Source organism: Ursus americanus, chromosome 14 (genome assembly GCF_024610735.1).
Source record: "Ursus americanus isolate L20-20 chromosome 14, mUrsAme1.1.p, whole genome shotgun sequence".
NCBI lineage: Eukaryota > Metazoa > Chordata > Mammalia > Carnivora > Ursidae > Ursus > Ursus americanus.
Genome location: NC_142140.1, coordinates 51,250,845 through 51,278,830, shown reverse-complemented (window position 1 = coordinate 51,278,830; position 27,986 = coordinate 51,250,845). Strand labels below are relative to the sequence as shown.

General features: G+C 56.9%; 1 protein-coding gene across 8 annotated transcripts in view; it reads left to right on the top strand.

The window, feature by feature from the left end:
• The first annotated feature begins 320 nt into the window (after positions 1-320).
• Positions 321-27,986, top strand: part of NFIX (nuclear factor I X) — a 94,739-nt gene continuing 67,073 nt past the window's right edge. Inside the window, exon 1 of one of the 8 annotated variants that reach the window (XM_045774503.2) lies at positions 321-664. In XM_045774503.2, the coding sequence (XP_045630459.1) occupies positions 638-664 (27 nt within the window). In that variant the 5' untranslated portion in view covers positions 321-637. Of the gene's footprint in view, positions 665-26,623; positions 26,813-26,879; positions 26,902-26,924; positions 27,342-27,986 lie in introns of those variants that run through there. The other 7 variants (XM_045774509.2, XM_087867235.1, XM_087867233.1 and 4 more) reach the window with 7 other exon arrangements.

The window sequence follows — 27,986 nt, the reverse complement described above, 5'->3', positions numbered from 1 at the left end:
TTGTACGTGACATGTGTGGCAGGGTCCGAACCCTGCTGTGTGTCAGCGTGTGTCTGCGATGGAACGCGGGCCAGCACGTGTCGGGGTGGCTGTGTCGGTGTGCGCCCCCGCGCGCGCGTGTGTGTGCATGTGTGCCTGTGTGTGTGTGTGTGCATGTGTGTGTGTGTGTGTGTGTGTGTGCGCGCCGGCCGCCGCTCCCCCGCCCTGCCCGCCCCTCCCCGCGCCCCTCCTCCCGCCCGCGCCGCCCGCCCGCTCCCTCTCCCCGGAGTGCGCCGCTTCCAAACTTTGTCTAAACTTTCACTTTCACAGCGCGGCGGCGGCGGCGGCGTTGGCGGCGGCGGCGGGCGAGGGTGACCGGCCGAGCGGCGGCGGCATGGAGTAGACGCGCAGCGGCGGCGGCAGCAGCGGACGCGAGAGGCAGCGGCGAGCGCGGCGGCGGCTGCGGCGGCGGCGGCGGCGGCCCCGGAGCCGGCGGGGCCGAGCCTGCGAGCGGCGAGCGCGGGGCCGCGGGCCGGGCGGGCGCAGCGCGGCGGAGGCCGGAGGAGCCGAGCCGGAGCCGGAGCCCGAGCGCGGCCGCCGCCTGCCGGGCCTCCCCTCGCCGCGGCCGGCCGCCGCGCTCCCGCCCGGGCGCCCAGCTATGTACTCCCCGTACTGCCTCACCCAGGTACCGGCCGCCGCCCCTGGGCGACCGGGGAGGGGAGCGGGCGCAGGAGGCCGGCGGGCGGGCGGGCGGCCGGAGGGGGCGCGCGGCGGCCCCGGGGGGAGTGAGGCTGTGGGCGGCCGAGGGGTGCAAGCCGTGCTGTGGGCAGTCCCCGCACGTATGCGGGCGTCACGGTGCGCGTGCGACCCTGGCCACCGGGCGGACTCCTGGTGGGGGCTCTGGGGGTGGCCGGCTGCGTGCGTGGCGCTGCCCCTGGAGCGAGGAGCGGGAGTGCGTGTGTGTATGTGTGTGTGCGTGTGTGCGCGCGCTCGACTGGGGTGCGGTGGACTCCCGCCGACCGGTGGGCGACTGTGGCGTGCAGCCGGGCAGCGTGGCCGCTGGCAGTGGTTGCGGGGGTGACAGAGTGGCAGGGGGTGGTCCCGAGGGCGCAGAGCGAGGACTGGGTCCCGCGGCGCTCTCTGGGGCGGGCGCAGCTTTTCCCGAGGGTGGCAGCGGCCGGTATGCGTGGCGGCGGCCCCTGCGTGCAGCGGGGGTGCCCGGGGCCGGCCGAGCGGCCCGGGCGTCGCCCCAAAGTCTTTGTTCAGGCCTCACATGGGAGCGGGGCTAAGAAAATGGCGGGGCTCCCAAATTTCGGAGGGTTAGGGGAGGGGAGGGAGGGACGGGCGCGCTGCCAGCCGGGGCCGCGCCTCTCGGCCGACCCTGGACGTCGCAGCCGCGGCCCCCCCACCGCCCCAAACTTTCCTCGGCGCAAACTTTCCGGCCCCAGCTACCCCGGCTGCGGCTGCGGCGCGGTGGACCAGGCGGGCCGGGGGAATCCCATCCTGCAGTCCGGAGGCGGGAGGGGCGGGAGGCAGCCGTGGATGCCGCCGACAGTGCTGCGGCCACGCCGTCGGGTCAGCCGCGGGCACCACAGAGCCGACCTTGGCGCGCTGCGAGAGCAGAGCGCGTCCCGCCTCCAGCGAACTTCCCTGCGCCGCGCTCGGCGGCGGCAAAAGCGCGGGGGATGCCTGCCCTGCCACTCCACCTTCCCTGGGCTGTGGCCCCAGGCTCCGAGAGGGCACAAGAACTGTCCGGAGTCTCACAGTGGCCCTGGCAGCGCTGCCTGCGGGGCCAGGCTACTGCTGGCAACACGGACTCCAAAGAGGGGACACGGGGGCTGCCTAGCCCTGCCCGCCAGCAGGGCCTGCCTGTGTAAGGAGAGGCTTTAGGCCAGGCCTGGGGTCCTAATTGTCTCCTCTGCCCAGCCTGAGCCCTGCCAGCCTTCTGCCAAGTGTGCCCACAGATGGGGGTGGGAGTCCAAGTGAATATGGCTGCTACCAGGTGGCGGTGTGTGTCGAGGGGCAAGAGAGGTTGTCGGGGTTGTGTGTCAGCTGTGGCCGCATCACACTCCTATATACACAGATGGGAGTGCATATGTATGTGTCAATCTTGGGGTCTGCATGTGGCTTCTGTGGGTTGGCGGGGGGCAGGCCTGCATGGTATGGACGTCTGTGTGGCCCAGGGAGCAGGTTTTCCTGTACAAAACCGGGTGTGAGTGTTGGTGAGGGTACACAGGCACACGTATGTATCACAGTGTGCATGTAGGTGTAAGCAGGCACTCTGGCCACTGTGGCAGCATGGGGGACCCCCCCCCATCTGTGCCTCTGACTGACCAGTCACTCTACCTTGGGCCTCGTGACAACCCTGCCCACCTAGCGGTGTCTGAGCTGTGGCTGCCTTTGGAGTATGCTTGGCTGGACTATGTGCTGGTGTTTGGGGGGCCTGGTGGGATCCAGACCCCATGCTTGAGTAGCCCCTTGCCCACCAGCTACCCGCCCGGCAGCCTGGCCTGCCCCCGAGGCCTGGGTAAGACTTGGGTTCCTGGGGAAGAAAATGCCAGCCAGTCCACTGGTGGTAAGACTGGGAAGGGGCTGGGGTAGCATCCAGACTCAGGGCCACAGCCAAGGCTTGACGCTGTGACACCCCAGAAGGGAGCAAGGGCTCAGCTCTGTGTCACAGGCCTGAGTGTGCCAGGGTGGACGGGGAGGAGAGTGGGCATGGTCTCTCTGGGCTGCACCCCTCAGCTCTGTGCAGGTGGCTGCTGTCAGCTGGTCAGCAGGGTCTGGTCTGCCCCTCCCAACAGTCACATCTCTTGGATTCAGAGTCTCTGTTTTTACAAATCTTTCTGCTTCCATAATTTGCCCTGCCAGTCTCTGTCTTTTTCTCTGTCTCTGTCTCTATATCTGGTTGCTCTGCCCCTTTTCTGTCTCTGTCTCTCTCTCTGTCAGCCTCTGTCCTTCTGTATCTTTGACTGTCCCTATCTCTCCCTGTCTCTGTCTCTGACTTTGATTCTGGCCCCATCTCTGCTTCCCCCCTCCCCACGAGTCTCGGACTCTTTCTGTCTCTCTGGCCTTTCTCTCTCTCTCTCCCTCTTTTCTTTTTTTCAAACCAGAATTGGCTTCGATTTTAAAGTCAATAAATGATTGAGCAGGAACGAGCTTGGAGCAGCGGGGCCCTGGCGGGGAAAGGCACTGTGGGCGAGGGGGAAGGGCGGGGGGTGGGGGGGAAATCTCCTTCTGGAAAAAGCATCGAAATCCAGGGCGGCTGGGCGGGGCGCTTGCTGGAGCTGCTTGAGCCCACCACAGCCCGAGGCCTGAGTCCTCGGCAGACAGCAGGGGCTGGATGGAGGGGACCCCTTCCCCAACAAACAGACACACACCAGAATGAGGACATACATATACATCTCCGCCGCCCCCAAAATGGGGACATAAATGACCTGCTCGTGATGATCATACAGACACATGGCCATGGAGGAACCTACAGACACAGGAAATGGTGGCCCTGTGTTCGCTCCCACCCACGACACACACACATAAACACACACGTGCACCCCCCCTTGAGATGGGACCTGTATATCGACGTGGGCTCACGAAGACACAGCGATGCCTCCCAGATACACTCCGATACGGGCTGACTCAAGTGTATGTTCACCCCTGTGCTAGCTCACACAGGCTCAAGGACAGATGGATGGACAGACACACGCTTTTATAAGACATAATGCTGTTGGCTCACCTGGGTGTGTACGTAGACATGCGCGCTTGCCGACATTTCCTGCCACACAGCCGCATGAGCGGCAGAATGTCCACGCACCCTTGTCTCTGTGCAGCCGCACACACAATCCTTCCAGGGAAGGGGCTATGGGCTGGGGCCTCCCTGATGCCCCCGCCTCAGCTATTGCCTTGGGTCACTGTGGCCACCCTTCTGTCCCCCTGATGCTGTTGCTCCCCGTCCTGGTGCAGTTCTCGCTGACCCCCTTTTAATGGTGCATTTTCTCTCTGGCTCTGGCCCTGTCTGGGATGGAAGTGTGTGCAGGCGTGAGCTGGGATGGGGCAGGCCGTGTTTGGGGCTACGTTGGACACCGTAGATAGATGTTTTGAGTCTGGACCAGGCCACGCTTGGAGCCAAGGGCTCTGCTGGGTTAATTTGGGGGGCAGGATTCTCCCTTCTTGCTGGGTGCTGGAGTCAGGGGGTCTTGCTGAGCCAGGAATGACTTGTGTGGCCTCAGGGGTCCCAAATGGAGGCTGTGGGTGCAGAGGGCAAGAATTGGGCTTTGTCATTAGACAGCACAGGGTTTGAACTCTAGCTCTGCAGCTTCTAATCCTGTGACTTGAGCTGCAGATTTTCCTGGTCCGTAAAATGGGCAATAATAGCACTTATCTTTCAGGCTGTGATTGGGCTTAGCGCAGTGCCTGGCCTGGAGCATGTGTTCAGGAAATGGAACGACTTGTTGTCATTTTGGTTATCATCATTAGGTCACCCCTAGGCCTTCCCAACTGAGGGAAGAGTTCTTGGGGGGGGGGTGGAAGGCAGGGTGGAGCACCTCCCAACCATAGAAGTCCGAGTAGACTGCCTGGAGGAGGGAGCAAGAAAAGCGTTTGGGAGTAAGGAAGCCAGCTCACGGCCCAGCTCCTTTCCCTTGAGTGGAGTCCTATCAGCCAGGCAGAGGGCAGCAGGGGTTCAAGGCAGGGAGAGATGATGGAGGGGGAGGGCAGGGGGCAGGAGGGGAGAGACAAGCCCTACACTGCCCCGTGGGGAACAGATACCTTTTTGGGGGGCCACTGGCTGCCCTGACCGTTTTCCTGGTCTAGACCCTGACCTCAACCAGGCCCACTTTGGGGCTGGGCTCTGAGGCCTTGATCTGGAGCGTACAGGAGTGTATGTGCACACGAGTGTCCACATGTGAGAGGGGCGAAGAGCCTGGAGTTGGGGGTGGGTCCTGATGATGGCTTCAGGGACGTCTGGCTGGCTCCAGAGCTGTTTCTGCATTTGTGCACGAGTCGGTGTCACCCAGGTCCACCATGGGGCTAGGATGCGTATGGGGGATCCTATGTGGGCACCTGGCAGGGTCAGGCAGTCTCTGTGCGTGTGTGCAAGGGGTGGGCACATGGCTGTGGCTGCCAGTGAAACTCCCCTGGTAGTGAGTTTCTGATCGCTGACTTCCATGTTCAACCTGCTGGGAGCCTGGCCTTTTTTGTCGCTTGATCCTTGTTCTCCTGCTCTTGAAACGCAAATTTGGGGTCTCTCGCTTCCCTCCAGCTGGACCAAGAGAGGCAGAGGATGCACAGACACTTGTGTTTTCCTCCAATGAAGTGCTGAGGATGGGGCTTCTGTCTGCCCCCCCCAGCTGGGGTAGGGGAAAGAAGGGTGTATATTCATTTTCCTGTCCCCAAAGCCCCAGATGTGGAGGCAAAGGAGCCAGGAGGGTGGCTGTGAATGGCTAACTGGGTTCTCGCTGATCCGCGTGCGTTCGCTGGTGTGTTGGGCTTTAGAGCCACCATTTTGCTGCAGATGGCCATGTGGCCGCAAACGTCCACATGGGTCCCTCTGCAAGTGTCCCTGTGTCTCCCAAGTGTCCGTCATTGGATGCTGCCTGCCTGTGTCTCCAAGGGTCATCCCAAGCTCCATCTCTGTGTATCCGGGAACAGTGGGGTTTGGGGTGTGTGTCGCTGTGTTTACTGGGTGCCTGATGTCGTCTTTGTGTCGTGGTGCCCCCCTGGCATGTCAGTGTGCAACTAAATGTATTCTCTGGATGTCTGACTGTCGCGGCAAAGGTTGTATCAGTGTGACTTCCCACGCATGTCGACCTATGTCAGCAAATGTGTCAATGTCTGTGTCTCTAGGTATCACCTCCCCCATCGCATTTTGCATGCTGGGCTTGTCCCTGTGACCGCCAATGTGCATCTCACCCAAGGGCCCCTCTCCTTGGCCCCCTTTGGCTTTTTGGCAGCATGTGAAATGCCCGCTATGGTGGCCAGGTTAGCGGCTGGGAGCAGGCCGGCCTCTCCATGGCTTCCCATGAGGTCGGGCAGCCGTGGTGGCCCTGCTGTGGGCCCCGCCCGTGCCCCTGGCCCGGCATGGACAGAAGCCCGTTGTGTGGCAAGGTGCGGGTGTGTGTTTGGGCCGCCCACAGGCCTCCCTCTGTCTGCCGGGTGCGCATTGATCTTGGCTTCTGCCTATGTCCGTCCTGGCCTGGCCAGCTGGGGTGTCCGGCTGTCTCTGCGGGCCTGAGCCCTCCGCCCCCCGCTGCCCCCACAGTCAAGCCTGCCCTGGGTCCCACACCTCCCATGCCACCCGCTGTCCCTCTGAGGCTCTGAGAGCTCAGATTTGGAAACCGAGGGCCCCCCCTTCTTTCTCTCTCTCTCTCTCTCTTTCCTCCCTCTCTCCTCCCCTCCTCCCGCTCCCTCTCTCCCTCTCTCTCTCCTCCTGCCAAACGCGTCTTGGCTCCGTCTGAATATCTCTCCTCCTCGATTTTTGGCTCCAGCTCTGGGCGCGTTCACTAAAAGAAGGGCTAGCTCCCCCCTTCCCTGCCCCCCCTCGCTGCCTCCCCCCTCCTGAGGAGCCCCTCTGAGAGCGGGAGTGGCCGTGCGTAGGGGCCTGGGCCCCCCAAGTGGGCTTGGCCAAGGGGGCACAGGCCTGATGGGTGAGGGGGCTGGGTAGATGGGGCCTGGCAGCCTGAGGGGGGCAGCAGCCAGGGTGACCGTGCTGCCTGGCTGGCCGGGCGGGCAGGTGGGGAGGGGTCGGGGGCATGGAGCTGGGGTGTCTGGCTTCTGGTGGGGCTGGCAGGCCTCTGTGAGGCGCAGCTGTGCCCAGAACTCGGAGCTGCGTTTGCCACCACTACCGATGTGGCTGCGCCAGCCGGGGAGGGGGAGGCGGGTGGCGGGCACTGCGGCGATCCGTAGCCAATGGGAAGCCAGGGTTGCACTGGGGAGCTTTCCCCCTACTGGGGCCCCACCCTGAGGGGAGCTGGGGGTGGTGGCCAGCAGTGGGCAGGGGGCAGTGCCACCACCACTGCCGAGGACCCTGCCCCCTTGGCTGAAAGCTCAGTGCCAGCCTTCCTGGCACAGATCGGGCAAGGGCGGGGGTCTGTCCCCACCTGAATCTGTGGGAGCCGAGCCGGAGGAAGGGGCAGCTCAGAGGTGCCCCCCACCCCCTTGGCCTGGGGAGATGGCTTTCAGTCTGGAGCAGTTGAGACCGGGGGGTGGGAGCCCAATCAGCCAGGAGATTCCATCCAAATATTGGCTTCAGTAGAATCATCTTGGGGGTTTATTCTGGGTCCATCTCACACAAAGTCGTACACTGTCGCCGGCACATGCGGGTACAAAGAATCATGCTGTCACACGCAGGCACAGCACACCTTCCTAAATCAGGAGCACACAGACACAGGCGGCCCCACACAAAGAGACTTGCCTTTACACACAAACACCTAGAGATGCCCACCCCATCCAAACACATCGGCGCGGGCTACCCATGCGGGGACGTGCACACGGCCACACTGGGTCACACAATCACATGCCACGAGCCACACAGCACAGACACATGCCTCGCTGTTGCCAAACACACGGGACTATGGGTGTCGCACGGACCCACAGACCCTCGGCGAGAAGCACATGGCACATGCACGAATTAACACTGTCAGACACCCAGAAACATACACACGAGCATGGATCCACCCCCACCCACCATCAGACACAGAGGCGCACATGCACACAGCCACACACTCTCAGACACACAGCGATACACACACACTTGGCAGTGCCTGGGAACATATTTGGTCATCACACTTGGAGGGGAGTTTGCTACTGGCACCTAGTGCGGGGAAGCCAGGGACCCCGCCCAACACCCTCCAGAGCACAAGCCGCCCCCACCACAAACAGTGATCCAGCCCCCGATGTCAGCAGTGCTGAAGTGGAGAAACTCAGCCCTCATCTTGTCAGACACACACAGTAACACGCACGCAGGCACCACGGACACCTATTACACACATGTGGGTGCGTGGGTGCGCGCACACACACGGACAAGACGCTGCTGCCAGTGCCGCACACACAGTGTGTTGCTCATCAGGACCCAGGTGCTGTCACAAATGCAACCCCACCCTCCTACATAAGCCCAGGCACAGATGGTGTGGCGTTGCAGTCCCGAGTTGCCGCAGTACATGTGGATGAGCGTCACACCCACACAGGCACTCACACCTGGGTTACACCTGGCCCTGTTTGGAAATGGCGTCTGAGCGGGGAGACCTGGCCTCCTCGCGCCTCCCCTCTGCCTGCCTGCCCTCTGGCTGTCTTTGAGCGGGCGATTCCACCACCCTGATCTCTCCTGATGGAATTTGGGACTCTGAATCCCTGTGCTGGTTCGTCACAGCCTGGGGGGAGAAGCCTGCGAAGCCACATGCCTACACTGGCCCAGGACACCCCAGTCCTCTAGCCTAGCGGCCCCACTCTGACTATCCAGCTTCTGGAAGCCATCAAGACAGTCCGGGATGGAGGCAAGGCTACTTGCCGAAACTCTTGTCCTCCGTGGGGCTGTCTCCTTAATCCTCTGGCCATGGACTCTTCATTTCTGACTCTGGAGAAAGAAGAGAGTCTGCTGGCAGAATCGCACAGAGAGAAAGCATTTTATAGGATTATAAGGAAATGTCCTAAACACTATAGTGATGGCTAAAGTGTGCTGTATGCTTGCTGTGTTGCATCCTGTGCTCAGTGCCTTCCCAGCTTGTCCCCAGAATCCTTCCTTGTGAGGCAGGTGTGGCAGGGGTGTGTGTGCTACTGTGTGTGGCTGACAGTATAATAAGGTAGGGATTCTCTAGTTCGGCACTGTTGGCATTTGGGACATTTGGACACTATTAGGAGAGCGGGGACTCTGAGCCAGCTTCCTGGGTTTGAATCCTGGCTCTGCTGTTCACTAGCTGTGTGACCTTGGACAAGTCACTCAACCTCTCTGTGCCTCTAGAGTCCTCTCACAGAGTTATGGTAAGGACCAAAGGAGTTGGCTTATAGAAAGTGCTTTAAAGTAGTGCTTGATGTGAAGTAAGTGCTTGATTTTATAGATGAGAAGCTGAGAGAAGAGATATCCAGTGCCAGGGTCAAGGGCTAGGAGGTGATAGAGCCTGAGTCTCTTCTCTGATTGCCACCACTCTAAATCCTACTTATGGGACAGAATGCAGCTGATCCTCTGGCCTTTACCAAATTTCAGAGTGGGCCTGTACATCCCCACACCCCCATGTGAAGCTTGCCCCAGCTGTCAGCCCTTGCACCCTCCTTACCACCCTGACCTTCAGATCGTCTTCCATTCAGGCCTCAGAGTGAGAGTGGGTGGTCGGCTCTGCACTCGCTCTGCACCACCACTGGCCAGGCTTGCCTTCACTACCCTGACAGGGTGTGATGCCTTCTCCCACACCTTGCTGGGCACCCAGCTGGAGCCCAAGTGCTGGGGGTGCCGCTGGGGGCCTGTGCATTCCTTTAACAAATATTTACTCAGCACCTCCTGGGTGCCAGGCCCTGGTGTAGGCCCTGGGGGCTCAGCAGGGAGCAAAATCAGCAGAGGTGCCAGCCCTGGTGGGAGGGCAGACGGTGAACCTGATAAACAAGGGAGTGTCCAGTACTTGAGACAGTGATAGGTGCTAGGAGGAAAAGAGCATGTAGGGCCCACGGAAGTGCTGGGCCGCTGCTGTTTTAGCAGAGGTGGTCTGAGAGGCCTCGGGGCGCAGCGCCGACCTGCCACTCAACGTAGCTCTGCCGCAGATCAAGTATGGCCTCTCAGGTCCTTTTCCCTCTCAGAGGGGGCGGTCTGGATGTCAAGGGTATGTGGCTCAGCATGGTTGCCCCCACCGTCTGCCCCCAGTGCACGGCCTGTTGTTGCTGCAGCCTGAGATCATCCGTTATCCATACTCGTGGATACACCGTATGCTGCACCGCCCAAGACCGGGACACAAGATGGCCGGGGTTTCTCCTGTATAGAAACTGGGCCTCGATGGGCACCCGGTGTTCTCAGCCCTGCTGCTCTGAGCTGGGGGGTGGGGCGGGGGCAGCTGGTGGCCCGGAGTGGCACTTCCACCTGGGCCCCTCGATTTAGCTCCCCCGGGGCGGGCCCAGTTTATTTTTACCCCAGCCCGTCACCTTGGCAGTGCCAGGCCGCGCCATCTTTGTAGGGTCTTGAGGACCTGCCCACTGCTTGAGGGGACCTGGCTTTGTCTGTTGGACCTCTGATTTCCGCTGGGCCCCCATCTTCCTCCACCCCCTAAGTTCTAGACGTGAGGGTTCTGGGCTGGGGCTGGTGGGGTCAGCGCTGCCGGCTGGCAACCACCGTGCCCAGCCTGGTGGCATTTGGTTTGGCGCCCTGCCTGCCCGCCACCCCCACCCCATGCCCAGGCAGAGCCCAGCGGCTGCTGCTGCCAGTCTCCATTTCAAAGCTTGGGGTGGGGGTGGGGGTGGGGGAGCGTTGGGCGCCTCCCGGCCCCCTGCCTGTTCCGTGCCACCTGGGACTTGTCCCCCCATGTCTGCTCCCTGGAAGGCCCCGGACCGCTTTTCTCGCTGCCCCTTTGCAGCCCCGAGCTCAGCGAGGATGCCCGCCTGGCTTCCATCTTCCCTGCTCGTTTCCTCTCTTGCTTGCCTGCTTGCCTGTAATGGCTCACCATTTTTGGCATCTCCTCCTCCTCCCCCTCCCATAGGCACCAACCTCACTTCCAAACCCGCCATTGCTGGCTCTCAGGCCTTCTCTGCTGCCTGGGGCTGGGACCCTGGAAATGAGAGTTTGGGAAGGCTGGGTATGTGGGCTTTCTGGGTGCGTGCGTGCGTGTGTGTGTGTGTGTGTGTGTGTGTGTGTGTGTGGAGGGGGACACATGCTCTGAGGCAGCTTGTACAACCTGCCTCAAGGCTGGCAGAGCTGGGGCTGTAGAAAGGGGGCAGCACAGAAAGTGTAGACCCTTCCCTTTCTAACCAGAATCTAACTAGGGAGCCAGAATCAGCCTCTGGGCCACCAGGAGACCAGGGTGGGCATTCTTGCCAAAGTCCAGGGCCTAGACCGGGAAAAGCAAGGCTTTATCTGTGGGGTGCCCAGATCCTTCCTCCCCCCAGGTCCCTCCAGGGCTTCAAGATTCCTGCTCCTCCTCTCTGGAGCTTTGGGGAGGGGAACTAAGCCCCATGTTGGGCACTCGTGCCCCCAGAGGGGCAAGGGACTTCGGAGGAACCGGTTTACTCTGCCCCCCCCCCACCCAAGCCCGCTGCCCGGGCCTCTCTGCCTCTCTCGGCACTAAACAAAGTTTGCTAAGTAACTTCAAATGTTATTTGAGGACGGCCTGGCCTCAGCCCAAGGCGGCCCTGTGGAAACTTGTTTTTCGCTGCCGAGGCTGCAAGTATCAAAGACACACTTTCGGGGGGGGGGGTGCTTCGATGCCTCTCCCCCCTCTGTGGCAGGGGCTGGCCCTGAATGGACACACAGATGCACAGAGGCCTGCACCGACAGAGGGACACATACATCACGCTGTGGCTTGCACACCAGACACACGACAGCCGTGGACCACAGCCCATACCATAACACACAAAACATACGCGTCCTGACACACCAAGAGGGGGGCGGGGTTCACAGGGTGCTACCCCCAGCCCACAGGGCCTGGGATTTTTCCAGGTGGTGAGGTTTCTCAAAACCCGAAGTCCTGTATCCTCAGGTCTGCTGGGCGTGAGCTGGTGTTCAGACAAGTCCCTTCCCCTCTCTCAGCCTCAGTTTCCCCAGCTGTAGAGGGAAGAGGTGGGCCAGGGTGGTATAAGAAGTGGAATCCCACACTGATTAGGAGAGTGCCTGGCTTTTCTTCTCCCTCAGGCAGGGTTGATATGAGGAGAGAGTCCCTAAAAGCGGGATCTGAGCACGGAGCCTGGGGTACAAGCAGTGCTCTTAAGCGTCAGCTGCCAGTCGTGATCCCCACAAACCTGATGTGTGTCCACCCCGACTGGAGGCCCCAACCTCAAGCAGCTCCGGGGTCTCTAGGTCCCACGCAAGTCTCTGGTCTTCTCACCTTCTCCCTCCACTTTTCTCCCGGCTTTTCTTGAGCTTTCCCCAAATCCCTCCCTTCTCTTGGTCTCCACCATCCCTGCCCAGGCCTGGAGCTCAGGGAAAGTGTGGGAAACGGGCTTGGGGTGTGTGTTCCTCACCAAAGCCAGCCAGACCCAGGGTTCTCCATACCCTGAGATCCCTGAATGACCCTTCTGGGGTCCTCTGAACCCAAGCAAGAAGCTGGGGGGGGACCTGAGTTGGCAACAGTGGGTGTAGGGGAGGCTTTATCACAGGGTCCCTCTGACCTGTCACCTACCAAGGTTTGCAAGCAAGTGGGGTCCCACTGGACACAATAGAAAGGCCAAGGCCTGAGGGACACTGGACCAACTCCCCATGGTCCCTGAGAGCCTCCCCCTTTCACTGTTAGCCAGAGCCTCACTGAGGTAGGTTTTCGGGAGTCCCCCAGTCCCAGCCCCACACACTGCCTCATCTCCACTCACAGTCGGTACCCGCAACACCCCGCCACCCGCAGTCTGTCGCGCAGTGACAGCCTGTCACAGGCACTGCCGCACACCGGCACAATCTGTCGTCCACGCACAGTCTCACACACAACCTGTCACACACACGCACACACACACAGCGGCACAGTCGCACGCACAGCCAGCCTCACGCGATCACACCAAGCGTCACAGCTTGTCACAGCCATAGACTCCTCACAATAAAAATAACAGCTACCAACTCCAGAGCAATTATGCCTGGGCAGCAGGCGGAGTGTGTGTGTGTGTGTGTGTGTGTGTGCGCGCGCGCGCGCGCGCATGTGCTCACGCATGACCTCCTGTAACCCTCCCAACATGAGGCAGGTATGAGTAACCTGTTTTACAGATGAGGAAACAGAGGCCAGAAGGTCAAGTGGCAAGGTCATGGGGCTGGAAGTGAGGGAGGGAGAAATTAGTCAGGCCCCCAGGGGCAAGCAAGGCTTAAACAGGTCACCCTGCTTTTCAACTCAGTCCTATTCAGCTGAGACTCCCCCTCCTGGCTCTCCCTGTGGGAGTTCCCTTCCCATTCCCCAGATGGGCAGAACTGAGGTTCTAAGCAGTCCAGCCAAGAAACAGGGGAAGGGGCCTCAAACTGTCTGTCCTCTGCTGTGGAAATGTGAGCCCTGCTCTCCACCCCAAATGCTGTTTGGCTCTCCACTCTTCCTGGTGGCTGGATTCTGTGTGTCGGAGCCTTTGACTGGGGCCAGGGTCTCAGTCCACGGGGTGGGAGTGAAGGAGTGGGGGAGTGGGGAATTGGCAGCTGTAGGCACCAGGGAAGTCCCTCAGCCCAAGCCAGGGCCCAAAGTCTAGGGCTGCCCAGCACCCCTACTCCCCAAGGCTCTCCGCATTCCAGGGCGATTCCTCCTCCTCCTCCTCTGCTGCCCGCCTTCCCTCACTTTCCCCTTCTTTGTTCCACCCCTGCTGGCTCCCCGGGGCTTCCCCCATTAGAGCTGCCCTCGCCAAAACCAACACGCCTCCAATGACTTCCCACCAAGGCTGGCTAGGCAGCTGGCCCTGCCCCCTGGCCTGCTCAGGGGTTAGATACAGGCTCTGCTGGCCTCGACGGTGGCCCCAGCACACGGAGCCGCTCCTTGGGGGCTTGAAAGCACATGCGCACAGCCCCCGTGCAGCATCCTGGTGCACCCTGGCACCCGCATGCCCATGTCCGACAACCCAGCAGGGCACTCAGGCAAGCTCTCGCGTGTGCACATAAGCACACTCCGGCACAGAGGCTCAGACAGGGGTCTCAAGGACACCCTTGCCTGGCACGCTCACGGGGTCCCAAGCATCATCAGTTTATATGCACACACAGGCCTGACACCCTAGTGAGACTGCCAGGAGCACACACGGCCATAAATGCGACCTTGCCCGACATCAGATGGGGTCCCCTTCACACTCACATACACACACACCACATGCACTCCCCTGCTTGTGCCCAGACCTGACTCTGAGTACAGGTACTGCCCTGTGCCCCCATGGGTGCGCTGGGCTCAGGTGGGTCAGGCAGCCTACAGGAGCTGCTGATGCCCACACACGTGGCTCCAGGCCCACGCAGGTACACACCTCCCCAGCCTGCACACGCGTGTGTTTCACGTGAGCCGCACACCTGCCAGGCGGCCCAGGGCACCTGGCTCAAAAGCGGAATTCAGGTTGTTGGGGGAGGAGACCGGGAAGCGGAGGCCTAATTCCCACCACCAGCCGGATTTCTCTTAGAACACCCGCCTCCCCAAATGTCCCTGGGGTGAAGGTGAGAGCCCTAGAGCTGCTACTCAGTGGCGCCCCTGCATGTGACATATTTATATTGGAAATTTGTGTGTGTGTGTATGTATATATATATATATATATTTTTTTATTTTTTTTTTACATAGAACCTCCCCCCATTCCTGCTCCACGTTTGGACTTGGATTTTACCATCCCCCACTCGGCTTGGTCCCAAACCTACAAACCCTTTTAGCCAAGCAGGGACTGGGTCCAGGCGGCAGCAGGCCTGCCCCCTTCCCACTGTGGACGCCCCACGTTCTTAAAGGCCGGGCCACACCAACGAATCCTGCAGCACTCCCCGAAACACAATCGCGGGGGTGGGTGCTGGCGGCCAGACGTTGCTTTTTGGTGTGTGTTTGCTGTTGCTGCTTAAATTAATCCTGAGTGACGGCCCACAATTCCTCTCCACAAAGAGGCCATTTAATGCCCCCTCCTCCGGCGAAACTTCCATTTGCCCCCCTGAGTCCAGCTTGGCAGCTCAGACCCTGCGCTGCCCTCCTGGCCTTCCCCTCAGGTGCGCCTGGGGCGGAGGCAGATTTCCCTTGCGCACCAGGGACCTCAAGAGCGAGTGGGTGGATTTTGGAGGGGTGGGAGGGATCTTAAAATAGAAGCGCATTGCTGAGCAGAGGTGAGGCGGGGGTTGTCTCAGGACTCCCTAGATGGTCCCACTGCCCAACGGTAGCGCTTTGATGCCCCAACCAGGCCGCCTCCCGCATCGCCCTGAAGATATCCTGCCCCCTCACCATAAGCCGGCGCATCGCGTCGTGTGCCTTTGCAAACCCCGGCAGAAATGTGGGGGGCACATTTCTAGCGCCAGCAGTAGCCATGCACTAGCCCCAGCATATGCCCCTTGCCAGGTGCCCACCGCCTACGAACTCCTTTCATTGTCGCCTCCAAGGTGTTCTTTTCGTGAGTGGCATTCTCGGACCTGCTGTAATTAGCTCTCGCCCGGGGTGGGGTGGGGGGCACAGGTGGGTGGAGGTCGTGGGGAGGCCTCCCCTGGGCTCAGGCAGAGGGAGGGCTCTGTTCTTTCCACACGGCAGGACACGGGTGCTGACAGCACGGTCACCTGCACCGCACACCACGGGGTGGAAACGACAACGACAACATACCCCTGGACGGTGCCGGATGACCCTGGCCCCGGGGCGCCAGAGCGCGGTTGGCCCTGAGCGGCCGTGCGCAAAGTCCGGCGTGCGCGTGCGCCGGAGGCAAAAAGGCGGGAAGCCGTCGCGCGGGAAGCCGTCGTGCGAGAAGCGCCTGTGCACATGACTGTTGGGTCACTTGGGCGGAACCGCGCCAGGCGTTGAGCGAGGAGTGAGGACCACTGCCCCCGCGGGCAGGTGAGGGGAAACCGGGAACAGGTGGGAAGGAGCCGAGGCAAAGAATGACGCCCCTGCGGACCCTTAGGCCGCGTCCCTGCGGGGCCCTTGCCTCCCCTCCCTCGCACGGAGCGGGCGGCGCTCCCTTCTACCCGGGCGCGGCCTAACCCCTGGCGGCGACAACCCAAAAGTGACCCCGCGTGGCGTCGAGGGCCTGCCGGGTTCGCGTTCTGGGGCCCTCGCCATTTGCAGCGGCAGAGGCCGCTGCCAGAAGGGGCTCAAATGGCGGCGTTTTGGCCTGTAAGCTGGTTGGGTCCCCAGGCGCTCCGGGTGGGGCTGCGGGCCGCCTTTGCCTAAGTTCCCTCTTTCGTGCCCATCCGGATACCCGACAGGGGATAATGCGCGCGAGGGCTTTGGAATGAACGCGATGTTGATAATTCCTGTTATTCTTTAGTCGCGCGGAGGACTTTTGGGGTTAAATGCCCCAGAATCTGCGGGCAACCTTGGGGCACCGATCTGGAGAGAGTCCCTTTTCTGCCCCCGTCGTGCGCTGCGGTCGAGGCCTCCAGACCCCAGGCCTCGGAAGAGCCGCCCCATTTCTCCCCAAGCCGCCGCCTCTTTTGGGGGAATAAGGGAGGGGAAATTTAGCAGGGGAGATTTTTGTTTGTTTCGAGGGTTGGCTGGGTTTGGGGGCGTTTGGCCTCCAGCAAGCACGGGGAAGAAATGTGACTAAGTGGCAGAAAATGTGCTTTCCCTTCCCCTCTCCCCTGCCTTCAGGCCGCGGGAGTTGCGCAGTCTCCAAGAACTGGGAAAAAAGATTTTCCCCCAGGTCCCCTCTGATCAACACTGCTTTTCCTCTCACGGATGACTTCTTAATCTGGGGTGCTAAGCCCCCCTGCCCCACTGCTGCCAGCCAGTCTGCAGCATTACCTCGGCGGGCCAAGGGGGAAAGGATGGAAAAGTGGGAAAGGAACGTGTGTAAGGAGTGGGCCCGACTTAACCTGTTGGAGGAGGCTGGTGTCCGGATGAAGCTACCCAGCCACCCCTCCGGAGCTCATGCAGCACCCCAGTATTCAGTGAAAGCGCCCCGGGGGCCTCCCGCCCGCCCCTCGGAAACCAGTCATTAACCCGACTTCTTATCGTCCAAATTACTTAAATGCGCTTTGGTGGTGTTAGGTCCTTTTCCTTTTCCACGTGCAGATGACTCAGCCTACTCCAACTGCGCCTGGGGAGGTGACCCAGGCAGCGGCTGACCCTGCACCCTGAACCCAGAGGCAGCCCATCCCAGCAGCACCCCCCGGACCCCAGGCTCCCAGACCACACTTGGCTCCCCTCTCCCCTTATATTTCAGGTCATCTTTTCCCTCTCCTTTAAAAAAATTTATTTTAATTTAAAGGAGTTTTATTACTTTTTTTTTTTTTTTAGCGTGAGACAGAGGCTGATGGAAACGGGCTGTTAAAAAAAAGAAAGAAAAATACATGCCGGTGGTACTCTGTGGAGCTGGCGAGCTTCGCCTGCCTCACGACTGAGCTTTTTGGTCGCCAGTTCCCTCGTAGAACCGGGCATGGGGCACCTGGGATCTCTGCTGCTGAAAAGGCGCTATAGAAATGCAAGGAATTATTATGATTTTAATAAAATTGTGTCTCATTTAGGAGCGCGCTTCTGCGCTGCCTCTGTCGTCGGAGCCCGGGTTTGCCGCGGCAAAGTCTGTAATCAGAGAAAAATACCAGCTTTGTTGAGGGTTAGAATGTATCATTGGCTAATGTGTGTGGTTTTTTTTTTTTTAAATAATGCTAAGCATTGGAATAATTAAAGAGTGAGAAATAACTCGTCTCTTCTCTCCCCTCGTCATTGTCTTATTTAAGGGTGAAAAGCGTGCTTTTAGGCAGAGCTGGTTAGTTTTAATGCGGGCTTTTTTTCTCGCCCGCCTTTCCCTCCGCTCCGGTCTGATTCGCAAATCCCCAAACTGGCACAAGCCGGGAAACTTGCGGCAGCCGTTCTTCTCCCGGAGTTGGAGCCTCGCTTTCCTTTTTTCCCCTTTTTCAGAGACAACCCTCTCCTCTTCCCTCCCCCGCCTCTGGGCCCTGACCCACTGCCTGGTTTGCGCTAGAGCGATTTAAAAAAGAAAGAAAGGAAGAAAGGAGCCGGGCTCTGGTACCCCTGTGCCAGCCGAGGGCGCGTTTCCCAGGCGGCGGGCTGGTGGGAAAGTCAAACCGGGTGGGGGGTGTGGGGTCTCAGAGGCAGAGTCTTGATGCCTATCCTACATCCCCCCCCAAAATAAGAATCACGTATTTCTAAAGATCGCAGGATTAGAGGGCTCAGATCCCTTGTCATATTTAAAAATCAAGCTGAACAGTTCTTTCTTCTCGGCCCCATATGCAATAGGAAGTGAAAATTCGGTCCTTGAGCCCGACTTGGCAGCCCGGTACCGTGGTAGGGGAGAGAGCTGCCCACTTGGGCTGGGCCTGGCGTCCAGCCCCAGAACAGTGCTGCTACCACCTACAGGGCCTAGATTTGAGGTGGGAGAGCGGAGTACGGGGCCAGTGATGGGCACGGCCTGGGGAGGTGTGGGAATCGAGGAAAGGGTGCTTCTTCAGGGCTGCAGAGGTTTGCTTCAGGCTGGTGGGAGGCTAAGTGGCTGCCCTGGCCCTTCCCCAGTGGTGGGGTGGAGGGGCTCAGAAAGGAAAGGGGTTTCTGTAATGCTTGGGGAAGTCGCAGCTCCCTGTGAGAGAGGAAAGGGAAAAGTGGGCAAGAAATGGAGGTAGGGACTTGTGCCCACAGGTACTGCTTCGAGTTGCAAAGGAGTTCTTTATTTGCTTCAGGTGTTTTTAATTAAATGTGTTTCTCTTTTATTTTCCTTGTTATTTGGTGCTTAGACTTTTCCGCGATCCCTTGCATTTTGTCTTTTTACATAAGCAGAACCCCCCCACTTGGAGAGATATTGTGGGAGGTACTTTGCCTTCAGTGCTTTCTCTTTCCTGCTTTTTTTAAAATTTAATTTTAAAATTATAAAGTAAATTTAGTGCGAGTGAAAGTGAGGGGGGAGCCAGCTGGGGCTGGAGCCAGGGAAGGGGGAGGCAGATGCAGCAGGGTTGGGCCTCCCTTCCCTCCGCAGCTCTGCCCCAGGACCCACTCACTCCTTTCCCTGATAGACTTGGGGACTGGAATGAGGGCAGCCTGCCTGGATGGGTGATAATTTACCCTTCAGGAATCCCCGGCTCTGCAGAGCCACTTTTTCCCCATTACTCCCCACACCCCTGAGGCCCCCCAGTCTCTGCCTATGGGCAGGGTGAACGGAGGGTCTCTTACTCCCCTCAGTCGCTATGACTGTTTGGCTTTCAGCTCGGTGGGCCCTGTTTGTCCACCACACACACGCCCTGCTGGTCTGCTAACCCCGCTGCACAGTTGGTTGCCCTGTTGATGGGATCAGAGCTGGGCAGGCACAGAGAGACAGAGACAGAGACAGGCGCGAAACCCCTCTGCAGCAGTGAGGACTCGAGGGGCTTCTTTTCACTGCATATTTTTTTGTGGTCACATGAGTAGTGCATGCTGCTCTGTTAACACATGTGTATACATAGGTGCTCCCGTTTGACGTTACTGGTAGCGGCAGGAGCTGTTTCTAAGGCATGTAAACTATGAGAACTCTGTAACTTAAAAACTAAAGGCCTGTTCAGCAGTGCTGAAAATGTTCTATTTCTTAATCTGGGAGGGCTTACACAGGTGTGTTCACTTTGTGAAAACGTGTCGAGCGCCAGACTTAGACGTGTGCGATCTTCTGCTCTTCCTTTTACACATTTCAGTTAAAAGTTTATTTAAAAAAAAAAAAAAAGGAAGACCCAGCCTCAGAAGAAAAGGCCTTCCCTAACAAAATAATAATGATAATAAATGATGATTTAAATAAGAATGTCCTCCAGCCTGCTTTGCTTAGGTCTCCCGCTAAAGAATGGTGGGAGGGCTTGTAAAAATTAGTGGGCTGATAAAAAAGCTCGCAGGCGTGTGGCCCACGAGGCTTCCAGACCCATCCACGTGTGTACGGAGCGCCAGGAAACTGCCTTCAGACTCAGGTCTAGCTGTAGGATTTTTAACATCTCAGGACCAAAGGATGAAAAGTGGTAAGGAAGAAGTTACTTGCCAATTACATTTTGCTGTCAACATCTGGAAAGTAATATTGCAGCTGTTCTCCCTGCCCCCCCCATTGCCACCTCTTCTTTTTTTCTGCACACTTAAATTTTTGTATGCGTGCCATCCATATTTCGGTTTTCTGCTCTGTTAAAACATCTTCATGGCTCTGTTCAAATTGAGTTGTTGGGTTTGGGCTTTAAAAAAATATACATATATATATATATATATGTATCTCATAGTCTGACAGTATAATTTTTTGAGCAGTTTATTTGAACAGGCTGGCCATCGACTGATAATCCCTTCCCTTTTCTTTCCCCTTCTCGGCCTTCCCAGGACTGTTTAGGCGAGAAGCTTTCTGGGAGGACGCTCTCGGCTGCCCTCGCCTCTGCTCCTCTGGGCAGGTACTACAGCTTCACCCTCCGCGGCCCTTCTGCGGTGTTTTTGTTTTCCCTTCGCCCCCCAAAAATATTTGAACCAAAAAGCCTCTTTTTTTTTTCCTCCACCCACAGCAAACTGAAAGGGCTAGTGAACCGTGATTCAACAGAGCGAGGGCGCCTCTTTTCTTCCTTAGCATTAATTAACTCAAGTTCGTTAGGACGTTGGGTCTGTCGCCCACAGTTTTCTCTTGTGTGTGCTGAATCGGGTCATAGAGGGAGACTTCCCGTGCAAACAGTTTGTGTTGGAGCTGGAGGACACAGAGGGGGAGAGAGGGTGAGAAAGAAAGGGAGCCGGAGAGGGACGGATTGTGGCCGAGGGGTGGTCAGGTCCCGAGCTCCCGGCACCCTGGTGCCAGCCTCCGCAGGGGCTAGACACCAGGGGAATGAGGATTCTCGGGTTTTCTTGGCCATGATCCTGATAATAAATTAGTTGGGGGGGGCGCAATACATTTTGAGGGATTGAAAAATGTCTTCCTTCCAACTCCTCAAATTGTACATTTTGGGGAAGCCGCTTGCCCAGACAGGGCCGGCCCAGCTCCCCTGAGCCCTCAAGCAATGAAAATCTCAGGCTGTTCCTATCCTGGCCACCTTGCTTTCTGCAACACCCCCCCCCCCACTGCCTGTTGCCGCAGCAACTGTAAGAAATAGGCTCTCTGTGGGCCAAGGGTTCGAGGAGTGCAGACCGGTGGAGAAGACCCAGGTTCAGGATTCAGAGATACTCTCCTCTTGCCCTAATGCCCTCTGTCTTGCGGTGGGGAGGGGGGATTGCTCAGGTAGGGTGTCAAAATGGATCCTGACGGAGCTCTTGATGAGGGCCTGGGAAGGTCACAAGAGGAGTCTCAGAGGTGCAGGGGAGGGAGAGGAACATCTTCTTTGAAGGATCCCCAAGCCTTTTGTGGGGTCGGGAGTTACTGCTGGCCTCGGGCAAATATTCAACATTTTGCCATTTGCTCCCGGCCTTCTCTCTCTTCTCTCTTCCCCTCTGGGTATTTTTATAGCGACCCGCATCGACCTCATCTTCACGGGCTGGTTTCCCCTTGCCGTGCCTTTTGTCAGTTTTTCAGTTCTTGCAGAAAGTTGTGAAGCTGGCTTGTGGGGTTCTTCCTTCTTCCAGGGGCCTTGGTCATCATGGAGTGACACTTTCCAGTCGCACCAGGTGGGTGAGACTCAGGCTCTGCACGGCTCTTGTCCCTCGAAGCCCTTGGTTGTCCTCTGTCTTGTGCGCCCCGCGGAGGATCCCCACATAGCCTTCCAGCTGGAGGACAGGGCTCTGGCCTTCCCGGCTTTTATTTCTATTTGGTGACACAAGGAAGTTTCAAGCTAAATAGTGAATTAAAGGACTAGGGGTTTTGTTTTCTAGTCTCTGTAGAGGATGAAATAAATTTCCAGAGGCAGTAGAGAGAATAGATGGTCTTCCCAATACCTATATTCCTACCCTATTTTATTTGGTGCCAGGAGGGTGAGGGGAGATGTGCCTGGAGCAGGGTAGTGTTTGGAGCCAGAACGAGGCTGCCTGTTGGCCCGATCCCAGGCCACCGCTCCCACTTTGTAGACAGGAGGAGAAAAAGAAGGGAAAGGGAGGCGGTTTTACAGGAGAGGAATGTGCGGCCTGGTTCTGATGCAGGCCGTGTCCTAGACCCAGCATGGGGGTGTGGGGCAATTCCATTCAGCAAGGCGAGGACGCTAGAAAAATCGTGTGGGGCTGCCTTTTCCTGAGCAGAGGAAAACAGGCCCAAGTCAGCCAAAAACCCGCTTTGTCCAAATTCTCTGAGCCTCCTCGCAATGCGCATTTTCTGGTTTCCATGCCTGGCATTTCCAGATTCTTGGATGATTTTACTCTGGCTGCAGAGCCCCTTCCCGCCTCCCCCCCCCCCCAGAGAGGGGAGGCCCCACCTACCTCTAGGATAAGCAGGCTGGCCCCTTCGTTTTGCTTCCTACAGTTCTCTTTCCATCTCTGCCCCAAAACCCAGACACTGCCTTCTTCTTTCCTTCTTGTGTCCCTTCTGTGGGACAAGATGGGAGATGTTGGGGATACAAAGTTGACCTCTTTCTGTTCCGTCCAAGAGTGAATTATAAAATCCCAGGAATTGGGCAGACTAATCAGGGCTCTGTTTGTGGCTTTTTAAAATTTCCTGCTTCCTTTTTCACCCAGGCTGCAGATAGGCAGTAGTAAAATGGATACTGAAATGTCTGGTTAGTCCTGTGAAGGTTTTATTAGTTATTTGCACTCACTGTGTATAGTTACCCAAATTAGCATGAAAAAATATATATATATAATATGTGTGTGTCCAGGGTCTGAGAGGATAAATTTGGGTCTTAAAGCAAGTGGGATGTGGACAAATAAGATTTTTGTAAAGATAAGGAAACGTTCAAACAGCGGCCTTGTCTTTAAAGATATAACTTCTTATGCTTCTAGATGTTTCATTGTTGGCAGGTATGGGTCACTTTTGAAACCTGTCTCAGGCTGGGAAAATTGTTTTGTTTCCTTGAAGACTTTTGAATACTGAGTGAGGTTATGTATGAATTTTCCTGTTTTCCCTTAAATAATCCACAAGGCTTCATTTGTTTTGTGGAGTTTTGGAAAACCACACATTTTACTTTCTTGCGATAGAAGCAGTTATTTTCCTTAGCTAGTTTTTCTTTTTTTGCCCCTGACCTAGAGCCCTTGTCTTTTGTCCTTGTTCCTTGTTTTTCTCTTTTTTCTTTTCTTTTCTTTTTTCTTTTCGGCCCTGTCTTTTCTCCATCTTTGTCTTTCTTTCTTTGGCAGTTTTGGGCCCAACTTGGCTTTCTCTCTTCAGGTTTGGCTTTCTTCTTTCTCTCTTTTTCTCTATCTCGTTCTTTTCCTCTTTTTCTGTGGTCCGATCAGTTTTTTTCTTTTGGAGGCACATTATTCCTAGTGATGGCTGAAACTGGCATGGGTATTTCTGAAACGTTTCAGTGAAAACTGTTGCTTTAAAAAAAATCAAATTCTATATACTTGACAATAAGAGAGGCCTTACTCTTGCAAAGGCAGAAAGATTCCTTTCCACAAACCAAAAAGCCCATGTTAATTTTTAAAGTCTTAGCTCTGGCTTCTCGATTTTTCTTTTAAGTGAAGAAAATACCTTTCCCCCAAAATTGCCTGCTTTTCCTTTATTTTCCCTCCTTGTCTTTAGTTTTCTTTTTTGCTCCTGGCTCTCACCAGCATCACTGGCTTCCTCTCCCTCACCTTGGTTTTTTTCTCTCATTCTCTTATCTCCTCCCCTCTCCTCAGAGGCCTGCCTGTCCCCTTGCTTCCTCTATCCCCTGAACCCTTGCACTTGTGGGTGACTCAGCCCTTGGAGAAGCCTTGAATTGTCTGAAGGTTTTTTGTCTTGGCTCTTGTCCGTGTGCAGGGTGCAGAGCCTCTGAGCCCTGAGCCCAGGCGCGAGGGGAGAAGGGAAGGAGGCTGGGTCTGGGACAGGTAATCTTCCAACAGAGCCTCCACTCTCTTAACAAAAGGGGGACAGTCCCCTTTTGTCTGGGACTCCTGAGGGGCGTGTCCAGGGCCTAGAGCCACCACCAGTAGCATGGAGGAGGAGGAGGCTGCAGCGGTGGGGGCAAACCAAGTGTTTCTCATGGAACCTGAGTGATTTCTCTCTGTGTGTGCCCGAAGAAGAGAGATACCTTCTCCCCTCCCTCTCCAAGCCTTAGGAATACCCTGGCCTGAGGCCACTCTTCCAGAAAACTCCCCCACACACCCTAGACAGTGGCCCCTGTGGGAACAGGGTGAGGGGAGAGTGCTCCCTGGGAATCCACTCTGCCCACCTTCAAGGTTACAACAACTGGCAGGAGAAGGACAATTGACGATTGTTCTCCTTCCGTGTTACTATCCTGGGAAGGGCCTGTTGCTCCTCCTGTTAAGGGAGCATTGAGGGGGCGCACTGGGCTCTGTGTGGATCCCTGAGGCTCTATTGAGAAACTCTACTGGCCTTTCTGGGCCACTTCTGTGTCCAATCTCTCTGCCACTCCCTCGACCTTTGACCCCTCCCTCCATCCCGGAGTGAATCACGATCTTGTCCTGTTTCCTTAACTTCCACATGGATCTTCCCATCCGCCGTCTCCCCACCACCCACCCAGTTGTACCACCGGTTTCAGAATCAACCCATGTTTAGTGCATCTCTTCCACCCGGCACTGTGGTCTGTGAGACAGAATATGCCAGAATTCTCCAGGAGGCCCATGTTGGCCATTTTCTGTTCCGTGTCTAATATTTAGTATAAATCAAAATGCCAGAAAAACACCCATGTGCCAAATATAAACTCACTTCTGGTTTCTACCACCTCATCTTGACTCTAGGAAGTAAGATTGCTTCTCTCAAGGTGGAGAGGCAGGGTTTGGTATCTTATGTCACTCAGTTAACATCTTTGGCTAATTGGACTGAAGCTGGTTATTAACATGATGTTAATTATTGAACGCCACTCTAAGAGGCCTGTCGGCAATGACACCTGCCTCCTGCTTGCTCACCTCTGTTTCTCTTGGGGTCAGCTGTGAGCTCACTTCAGACCATTCAGGACCTGGACCGGGGTCCCAGGTGCTGGCCAGCACCTTTCCCATTGTCAGGGTTCAGCGCCAGCCCAGGGCTGCATGTTTTGTTTTGGCACACCCCAGGCGCTCTTCCGGGAACCTTTCTGCCAGCATAAAGGCCACGGAGCACAGGGTTTCAGATGGGGAAGAAAGGGGCACAAGTGAGCAGTGACCTTTTCCCCCCATGCCAGCTGAGGGCTGAGCCTCGCCTGGGGAGAGGGCAGCTGTAGGGACACAGTTCCGAGCGGGATCAGCCTCTCCCTGTCTGTTGGAGGTCTCTGCCCTTCTTTTAATAACTGTCTCCTCCTTATAGCTTCTCCAAGGCCTGAGGCAGGCTGCGCAGTAGCCCCTCACAGAGAGAACCTTGTGGAGATGGCACTCACCGCAGGCTTCCCTGTCCTGCGCTCACCCTCCCACTTGGCTGGGAGGGAGGCCTCTTCCCTATGACTTGGTTTCCCCAAACTTGTCCCGCTTTTCCTGCTAGAGCCCTTTCCTTTCCGTTTTGTTGTTTCCTGTCTTCGCTTTCTCCCTTTCAGATCGGTTTCTTTTTGTACACTCTTGCACCTTGCTCCTCCGTAGGGGTTCGGGCCCTTTAGTCTGAATTGAATTGGGGGCTAGGTGAGTGTTGCCCCTCCTCCAACCAAGAAACACTAAACGCGGATCAAGTGGAGAGGGGAAAGCTGGAGAAAGCAAAGAATGAAGTGTCTGGGGGTTGGGGGGAGGCCTCGTAAGACTCTGACTGTTCGGAAGTAGTGTCCATCTTCCTGCCTTTGTCACTTCTCCCTGGGATTGGCTGTTGTGTTTGTGGCTGCATGTAGTGCTTGTCAGCGGAGTGCTGTGACAGGAGGCTATTTTAATAAACTGTTGCAGTTTCTCGAGCCGAGCTGCATTGCGTTGGCATCCCTCGTCACCGCTAATGGAGCGTGCGTGGCTGGGTGTGGGCTGAGGGAGGCGGTCGAGCTCGCTGGGGGCCTGGGGGTGGGGGTGCGCCTCGTCTGGGAGTGCTCCTGCCAGCGGCAGCCAGGCCCGGGGAGGAAGGGGTGGCCGCACCCTGGGCGCCAGGTCCCTGCCCTGGAAGTGCTGCTGGCATCGACACTTTCCGAGCTCTCTTTCTTCTCTTTCTATTCATAGCACCGCAGGCTCGCGTGTATGGCCAGGGAGGAAAACTTCCACTCGCCCCTGTGCGCTCCATAAATAAAAAAAGAAATAGAACCAGAAAGAGAGTGTGAGGGCCTGAGAGAAAGAGACTGAAACCAAAACACAGAGAAGGCGCAGCTGCTCTCCCCAAGGCCTTCTGGGGCGCCCGCCCGAGCCAGGCCTTTATTTATTTCTTTTTCTGGCTTAAAAAAAAGAGGAAAAAAATCCGTGTCTTCCTCAATCCTAGTCCCCCCAGCTCTACAGGCCCCCCCTCCAAATTTGCTGGCTGGCTGCTGCCAAATGGACCCGAGTGGGAGCCTGGAATGAAAAATTCATAACTGCTGGACTTTGCTTGTTCATTAGACGTGAACTTGTCGATTGGGCAAATTGTTTTTGGTCTCCAACTGCCGGGGGCTCTCCCCACCCTCCCGGCTCGCCCGGTTCCCTCCTCCCCTTGGACACAGCCATTGGCTGCTCGAGGATGTCTCATTGCCAAATAGGTGGATCCTTCTCTCTGTCTCTCTCTCTCTCTCTTCCTCCCCCCCCTTTTTACTGGCTTTGGCACAGGCAAATGGATGGGGATTGAGCATGAAAGGGGAGAGAGAGGGAGTTTGAGAGAGAAAAGCAAAAAAAAAAAAAAAAATCCAAAACCCAACCAGCACACACACACACACACACACGCACTCGCACACTCGCGCGCGCGCGCACACACACACACACACACAGCACCATCCCATCCACGTCCTCCCTCGCTCTCTCCCTCTCTCTCTTCTTTCCTTCCTCCCTCCCTTACTCGCTCTCTCTCTTTTGCACGCGTCTGCCAGCGACGGTCTGCAGCCGGTCCGAACTCGTCCTCTTCCCCGGGAATCTGCGAGCTCCCCCTTTGCCTGCGATCAGGCTCAGAGGCGGAGGGAGGCAGCGCGAAGTTTACACCCCTGTGCCGCTGCCAAAGCCGAAAGCCTTTTTCTTCAGCTGCCGCTTTCCCCCTCCTGGTTTTTGTTTTTGTTTTGTTTTGCACGGGGGGTGGGGTGGGGTGGGGGTGGGGTAGGGTGTGCTGTGTGTTGGGGGTGGTGATTGGGAGGTAGGTTTTGATTTTTAAATTTTGCATATTTTCCTTCTCTCTCTCTCTCTCTTTTAAACTGAAAGAGGATGCACAGGAGGCGAAATTGAACATTTTTTTGTTGGCTTTTGTTTACCTGGCGTGTGTGGCAACCGGCTCGCTCCCTCTCTCTGCTTGCTATCCCTGACCTTTCTTTCTTTTTGCTCCTTTTCAAAAAAAATATTAATTTCCCCCTTCTGTGCAATGGAGCGTGGAGGGGGGAGGAGGGGGAAGGGTTTGAGAATCCACCCAAGCCCGGCCCCTATTCCCCAGAACACCAATAATAACCCCCTTTAAAACATTTACCTTCCTCCCCTGCTCCTCCCCCTCCCCCTCCCCCCACCCGCCCCCAACTCACAACTCTGTTGAGTCCAGAAGCTCAGAATCGGGCGTTGGGCTTTGCCGGGTGCTTCAGATCAATGGTAATTATTTAATTTTTTCCAGTTTTATTTTTGTAAACAGAAATCAATTATTATTTAAACTTCAAACAAGCAAACAAGCAAAAAAAAAAAAACAAAAAACAAAAACAAAAAACGGGAGCCCAACCCTCTGTCACCTGACTGAGTGGGAAAGAGGGTGAAGGGGTCAGTGGGGAAGGGGCTGCAGGACGCCCCACGTAGCTTTTAACCCTAATGTGGCCGAGGCAACCACCTTATTTGTGCTAACAAGAAGTGTTTTGTTCCTTATTACTGTGATTAACATTAGTATCGGTGTCGGTAACAAAGCTGAAATCACATTTAGGATTTAGATCTGATTTTAAAAAATGCTGGGGTGGATGTTCCAATTGGAGCAGGAGAAAAGAGAATGAAAACAGCTTGGGGAGGGGAAACCCAAATCCGGTTCCTCGCTGGCTCCTGGATGTCATGTTCTCTCTTTTTGGGGGTGGCCAAAACCCGACCGGTGTCGGGACACGAGGCGGCCCCCGCACGCCTCGCCTGTGCGTGCCCGGGAGTCGGTGCAGACCGGACTCCGCGCCGGGGCGAGCTGACAGGAGTTTGCGGCAGCGATAGAACATGGAGATGTCATGGGCGCGACAGAGCCTGGCGGGGATACCAGCAGCGTGTGTG